Source organism: Suricata suricatta, chromosome 2 (genome assembly GCF_006229205.1).
Source record: "Suricata suricatta isolate VVHF042 chromosome 2, meerkat_22Aug2017_6uvM2_HiC, whole genome shotgun sequence".
In the NCBI taxonomy this organism is placed as follows: domain Eukaryota; kingdom Metazoa; phylum Chordata; class Mammalia; order Carnivora; family Herpestidae; genus Suricata; species Suricata suricatta.
Window position 1 is genome coordinate 178,114,163 of NC_043701.1, and position 7,768 is coordinate 178,121,930.

Sequence of the window (7,768 nt, forward strand, 5' to 3'; positions counted from 1 at the left end):
GTGAGGCAGGCAATGTGCATTCGTCACCGGATCCTCGAAACACCCACACGAAGCAGGCCACAATCACCATCCCGACCCGGAGGTGAGGAGACCCAGGCTGGAGGCCCGTGTCCACGGTAACACAACTAGTCAGCGGCAGAGCCGGGGCGTGAGCCCGGGCCACCTGACTCCAGAGCCCAGGCTTTTAATGATTTCAGTGTTGTTTTTCCCTAAAGGAAATATTAAGTATTAGCATGCTTAATAAAACTGCATTAGCATTAGTGTCGCCGCTCCTACTTAATTTACAGTAATAAAATATACTATTCTCAACTAAATTACAATTAATTGATAACTTTCTTAGACTTAAGTATCATCCACCAAATTTCACACAGAATAAGCTAACCTAAGGAAATCTTTTACAGCTAGGTTATCACGAACGACACGCCAGATAGCTTAATCTGCTGAAAGTACATTTGTGACATCCACGAGGGCTGAAATGAGCCAACTTCTGGCTACGTCTGCTTTAATGATCTGTAAGATAATAGACGATGTTCTGCAGCCTCAACTGAACTGGGGCTGTATTATTCCACACCAAGATTCTGGCTCACTTCTGTGATGATTACATGATCTCCCCATGTTTCTGCTGCACTCTTTGATTCTTCCCCAAGAGGAGAGCAAAACTATTCCTAACCGACTTAACTCTTAAGTGGGGCTTGAACTCACGAACCATCAGGTCATGACCTGAGCCACAATCAAGAGTCAGACTTTTAAATGACTAAGCCACCCAGGTGCCCTTGGAAAGGCTATTTTAAACTGGCAGCTGGGGAAGGTCTTAATAAGGATATAACACTTAGGCTGAAATATTACTAAAAAGAAAAAGCCAGATTGGCCAAGCTCTGGGGAAAGGGCTTCTGGAGAGACAAAAGTGAAGAGGACGAAGGTCCTGAACACAGTGGAGAACCTGAGGAATACACACATCAGCATGTCTGGAGCTCGGCGTCCAAGATTTGGTGGGAAGGACAGGAGGTTAAGGGGTCAAAGGCGGCCCAGACCTCAGACGCCAAGGTAAGGAACCTGGGCTAATTCTGAGTGTGAGAGAAGCAGTCAGAGGGCTTTACACAGGGGAAGGACGAGTCTGGTTTGCCCTTTGAGACTGTTCCGCTTGCCCTGTGGAGAATGGACTGCAGTGGGGCAGGAGGCCAGCCGCCGACCTCCTGCGGTGTCGAGGTGACACAAGGTGCGGGAGAAAGAAAAGTATGAACCTGGTACTTACTTGAACCCCTCCTTTCCACGGTTCCTGTGATGGCCGTCAATTCTCCTAGTTTCCCTCTCTTGCCCACTGTGTCCGTGGCACCTATGCTAAATTAGTATTGGTGGGGAAGCCTGGGTGGCACAGTCCGTTAGGCATCTGACATTCGGCTCAGGCCATGACGTTATGGTTCGTAGGTTTGAGACCCGCATCGGGCTCTGTGCTGTCAGCATGGAACCACTTTGGATACTCTGTCTCCCTCTCTCTGTGCCCCTCCCCCATCGCGCACGCGCTCTCTCGCAAAATAAATAAACTTAAAATAAATAAATTACTATTGATAAATCTTAAAAGAGGCACACAAGTTATTTCTTATACCATTTATTTTAACCTTTCCCATAAATCCTATGATCTTAGCAGTATTATTGTTTAGATTTTGACCATGAGAAAAGGTACGTCAAAAAGTTGAAGCAACGCCAAATAACACAAGCACAAATGTTAGCACCGGAACCTGCGGTCGGTGCCCCCGACGTCAGGTCTTCCCCGCTGCTGCCCGCTCACACCGCTGGCCTTCCCCTCTCATGCTCCGTGTCCATCTCCCTGTGTCCTTCCCAAACGCATCTACTCCCCATGGGCCCTCCTCCCTCGCTCTGGCTCTCCCTCACCTCCCTCCCCACCCTCCGCCGGGGTGCCCCTCTCACCTCCCTTCTGCTCCCCACCACAGGCACTGTTGCATTCACAGCCAGAACGCAATACTCCCCAAATCAAACTCCCTTTTTCTCAAGTAGCTGCCTCCCTTGGGTTCTGTTTATACTGTTGGGAGCCCCATCTTCAAAACCTCAATTTCACTTTTAACCCTTTTCTCTCTCTCCAGCAACACCAATGTCAAGTTAGCTGTCAAGCCCTGACCATCACCTGAGCAACTCACAACCCAGCCTCAGGGTATATGTCCAATTTTAGACCCTCCTTAACTCTCACCTGGATGGGGGGAATGAATAGACAGCTGCTTCCCTCGGAGTCTCAAGTCCTACTGATTCACCGTTCCTTCTCATTCCTCTTACGCATAACTCTGGGTTAGAACTTCCCCCAAAGGTACACGAAACCACCTAGGAACTTTCAGGACAGCATTCAAAGCCCTCTATGACCAGCCCCAAGCTCAACTCCCCCTTCCCCAGAGAAGTGAACTCTCTGGGCAGGAGGTAACGGAGAGCCAGAGCGAGGAAGAAGGGCCCATGAGGAGTTCACTTTACCCCAGAGAAGTGAACTCCTGTTCATGCCCTAGTTGTACCCTGTTCCTTCTGGTGCTAAAGAGTTAATCCCATTTTCTCTCTCAAACCTCATCCCTCCAAATTTACTTGCCTGGCCCCATCCTTCTTCTTTAAAGGCCTAGATAAAATGAGACTATGAAGGTCCTTAAAGATAGGCTATAGACTAATTGATCTTTGAACTTTCTAAAGTGCTTAAAACACTGCCTTATTCACTGAGAAGGTGCTTAATAAATATTTGCTGAATGAATGAGTGGATAAATTCACGGAAAACTGTGAAGGTATGTAACAAAAATATTTCATAAAAGGGTAAGTCTATTAACTTATTTTACAAAAGTAAATAAAGGCAATTGTCAAATCAATAGTAAAAGTTCAAAGAAAAGACTAAGTCAGTACATGTCCTTGTGAAAACCCGTCGCTCTGAACTGTTTAGGAGTCCCAGGACAGAATCCAGGTCTACCCACCTGCTGCTGAGATCTGACCATATCCATCAGCTGCTGAGCCCCGGGCGACAACTTTGACCCCATGGACTCCATGAGCGTCTGAACCCTCTGGAGGTCTATCCTTGATCCCAGAGCAGGAGAGCTCGCTGAAGAACTGGCTGAAAGCCGCCTCAGGTGCACCACAACTTTACTGATGAACACGCACTGCTTTTCACCAAAGGAGAGCAACTGTTCCAAAACAAAGACGTTCCGGAAAATAATGACATTAAACAATAATCACTATTTAAGGTCACTTTTTAATATAAACTAGCAATAATAACATATTTAAGAAAACAAAACTTTAAATACATTTCCATTTTTTTAAGTTTTCCTGAAAATTGTAATGGTCAGCATTTCTAATTTATTATGAGGCTCATAGGAACTAAAACATATCATTTCAGGGGTGCCTGGGTGGCTCAGGTTAAGCATCCAACTTCAGCTCAGGTCTCCTGGTTCATGAGTTCAAGCCCGGCATCCAGCCTTCTGCTGTCAATATGGAGCCTGCCTCAGAGCCTGCCTCTCTCTCTCTCTCTCTCTCTCTCTCTCTCTCTCTTTCTCTCTCAAAAATAGATAAACATTTTTAAAAAGACAGTATCATTTGACACTGAAAAAATATACAGAAGAGCCAAAAGAGGCTACAATAAAGTTTCATTCACTTAAATTAATGAATAAAGATAAACTGTACCAACTGAGAACTTAACACAGCACAGCCAGCTACACTACTACTTAATACAAAGGCACTGCCAAAGTATTTACTGAAATGCTAAAAATAAGCCTGTCTTTTAGAATTTAGAGTTAGAAAGTTAGAATGGTCTAACATAACCTGCTGGTTCACACACAAAAAAGACGAGGTCAGGGGTGATTTTCTGACTTGTCAAAGGGCTACCCATATTCGTCAAAGTCAAGCTTGGAACCTAGCTCTTCTGGCTTCTATAGCAGGGTCCTGCCCAACCCTTTATGCTACCTCATTTCATCCCTATTTCTGAACCAAAAGATACTTTTCATGTGTGACTTGGACAACAAAGTAGCAGAGTGGAAAGGGAATAGGATTTAGAATCGAACTGGGTTCAATGACAACTCTACTGAGAGCCTGTGCGACCCTGGGAAAAGGTGAAAACCTGAATCAGGAATAAAACGAGGGAGGGTAACAACAATGATTTCACATGGTTGTTCTGAAGATTAAAATTAAAATTCCCAGTACCTACCGCTAAGTAAGTGCTCAAAAATATGCGTCAGGAGCTATTAACTTTCATATGTGATTGCTCCAGAATAAGCTCTAGTAGCGATAAGATCTCTCTAAATGAAACTAGCCTTTGCACTCCCACAGAGCTTCCGAAGAAGAGTTACCAAAAGCATTTACTTTCAGAGGCACACACAAAACCACACGGAACATAAAAACACAAGTCAAACCAGAACCATGACCCGAGAACTCTGAGTGTGGTAGCAAAGACGTGGACTGTCCTCAACAATCAAGGAATCTCCCCAGTAAATTTCTACCCCTACCCTCCAACCACCCTACTATCCCTTTTCTGCATTTTCATCCTCAGAGCCCAACCACTGAATATGGGACACATTTGACTCACTGAGTCAATTTATAATCTATCTCATCACACTAGAATGTAGGTAACCAAGGGCAGTCATTATATTACTGCTAATTCCTACATGCTTAACACTGTATCTAACACCAGTAGGCAATCAAATACTTGTTGAATGAATCACTTTAAATAAATCTGAAAGCTATTAATACATACTAAATAAAACAGTATCTTGGAATAATCAGTTCTGTAAATTTGCCACCAGCAGATAATGAAATTACTTATTTTGTCTTATTCTAAAGTCTTGTAACCCTGTATAAAGTAATGTGGAGATAAAAAGATTACAAGGTTTATTTCCGTTTAACAAAATCTAAAAGCACAGGGGGCCTGCATGGCTCAGTCATTTAAGCATCTGAATTCAGCTCAGGTCATGATTTCATGGTTCACACATTTAAGCCCTGTGTTGGGCTCTGTGCTGACAGCTCAGAGCCTGGAGCCTGCTTCAGATTCTGTGTCTCCCTCTCTCTCTACCTCTCCCTCACACTCACTCATTCTCTCTCTCTAAAAATAAACATTAAATTTTTAAAAAATATATAGAGATATAATCTACATGCCAATCAATCAGTTGATTTAAAGTGTACAATTCAGTGGATTTTAGTATATTCATAGAGTGGTATAACCATTGCACTTTTAGAACATCACCCCAAAAAGTACGCTTTATCCACTGCCAGTTGCTCCCCATCCCGCTAAGCCCTCCAACTCTAGACAACAACTAATCTTTCAGTCTCTATGGATTTGCCAATTCTGGACCATATACACACACACACACACACACACACACACACACAGAATCATACAATATAAGGCCCCAAATTCTTTCACACAGTATAATGTTTCAAGGTTCACCAGTGTGTGTACTATGTTTAAGTAATTCAATGCTTTTTGTGACTAAATACTTTTCTGTTGTGTGGGTATACTATACCATATTTTGTTTGTACATTTACTAGTTGACAGATAGTTGGGTTGTCTTATTTGTAAGCGTTTGGCTATTAGGAATGATGATGATGCATTCATGTACATACCAAGGATACTAAGGAGGGTTTTTTTTGGTTTTTTGGTCCTCTAACTTTTTATTTATTTATTTAAATGTGGGTTTTTTTTTAATATTTATTAGGTTTAAAAGAAAGACAGAGTGTGAGCAGGGGAAAGGCAGAAAGAGAGGGAGACACAGAATCCATCTGAAACAGGCTCTAGGCTCTGAGCTGTCTGCACAGAGCCCAATGCGGGGCTCGAACTCACAAACCATGAGATCACAACCTGAGCTGAAGTCAGATCCTTAACCAACCGAGTCACCCAGGGGCCCTTATTTATTTATTTATTTATCTATGAGGGAGGGAGGAACACACATGCGGATGGAGGGAGGGGCAGAGAGAGAGGGAAATAGGGAATCCTAAGCTGACTCTGTGTTGTCAGTGCAGAGCCCAAAATGGGGCTCGATCCCACAAACTGTGAGATCATGACCTGAGTCAGAATCAAGAGTGGGATGCTTAACCTACTGAACCACCAGGTGCCCCCGGGGTCCTCTAATTGACCCATGAGACACTTCCAAAGAAATAAAGAGATTTGCTCAAGGCTACTTAACTAGTCAACAAAGCAGAATTACTACCCTGGGCTTGCGTGTTCCAGTTCAGGCAATCTTTTCTAGGCTCTAGTGATACCACTAGGTTCACTTCTACAGTATTTTTCATATTCAAGACATCACTCTAAATCCCTTACTTTTAGATGCTCTTCTCTAAACTTCTCGAATTCCCTTCCATCTTTCTTGAGATAATGAAACCAAAACTGCATGCAGTTATCGTGACATCATACTTTTAGATAAAAATAATCAGGAGCAAAGGCAGATTGAGCATATTATGAAACCAACAGAAAAGAAACACAAATTATACAAAAATATTTGCAGTTATCAACTTAGTTAAAACTTAGTGATGACTTACCTTTATTTTACAAGCATGACTGGGAGATTCCAATTTTAAATATTTTTTGTAGAAAATAATTTCGTGCTCACTAAAAATGAAATTTACATTACTTTTACTTTCATTATCATTTTTAATAGTTAAACTTAAAAATTGTTCAAAAGACTAAGCAAAAATACAAAAAGCAGAATCAGACCTATAAATACAGAACACAAACTGATGGTTGCCAGAGGATGGGCAAAATGGATGAAAGGACATGGGAGACACAGGATGCCAGTTATGGAATCAATAAATTATGGACGAAAAAGGTACAGCGCAGGGAATACAGTCAACGACACTGTTAGTAACACTTGTGGTCAGCACACCATAACCTATAAAGATGATGAATTACTGTGATGTATACTTGAAACTAATGTAACATTGTGCATCAACGACACTCAAATTAAAAAAATTTTTTTTAAATTCGTTTCTAAGCCATTACATATATCCTGATTTTCAATTAGGGTAGAAGCTTTATATAAGAACCTAGAGAAAAATCAGAGCCCTGGGGGACTCAGTTGGTTGAGCAACCGACTCTTGATGTTGGCTCAGCTCATGGTCCTAGGATCCTGGAATCAGGCCCCGAATCAGGCTCCCCGCGAGTATAAAGCCTGCTTCAGATTCTCTCTCTCTCTTTCTCTGCCCCTCACCCACACATGCATGCTTTCTATCTTGCCAAAGATAAAAATAAGTCTTTAAAAAAATCTAGACAAAAATCACACTATAACATGCTGAACTGTGGGTTACACAGGCTGGAGAGGCACAGACTTGGGCCTGTGTGCCATCTATTACAAATTTCCTTTCAGAAACATATGTGGAATGTTCCAGACGAACAGCCAAATCACCTCTGGCAGAGAGACTATTGTTCGTGCGTGTAGAAAAAAGGCCAAGAAGAAGAAAGAAGTACTACCTTGTAGTCCACACAGTCTATACAGTCTAACAAGTACAACCCTCTATCTGGTCAGCTCCCTCGATTAGTTCTAAATTTCCATTTATAAAAATTGAGAAAGCTGACCTAGACTATCTCCAAGATCCCCTAAAAGGAGAAATTTCCGTTTCTGCTGGTATGTTTGTATCTTCTCTCCCCTAGCGTCCGGCATCAACGTCAGAGAATCAAATACCACAACAGCTGAGGAGGAACAACACGCTTTGGGGAACGCGTCTGCCTCAGCAAGTTACAAACCTGTTAACCGGATCACTACACGCTTTCTCGCCCCTGCTGGTGCCGCAGTACTCCTCTCCTAAGTAG

At 42.6% G+C, this 7,768-nt stretch overlaps 1 protein-coding gene across 1 annotated transcript in view; it reads right to left on the bottom strand.

The window, feature by feature from the left end:
* Positions 1-7,764, bottom strand: part of LOC115276534 (uncharacterized protein C10orf88-like) — a gene marked incomplete at its 5' end in the record, with an annotated part of 11,032 nt that extends 3,268 nt beyond the window's left edge. The window contains 4 exons of the mRNA XM_029920570.1: positions 127-209; positions 2,955-3,161; positions 6,502-6,571; positions 7,703-7,764. Of these exons, the coding sequence (XP_029776430.1) occupies positions 127-209; positions 2,955-3,161; positions 6,502-6,571; positions 7,703-7,764 (422 nt within the window). The remainder of the gene's footprint in view (positions 1-126; positions 210-2,954; positions 3,162-6,501; positions 6,572-7,702) is intronic.
* Positions 7,765-7,768: the final 4 nt, after the last annotated feature.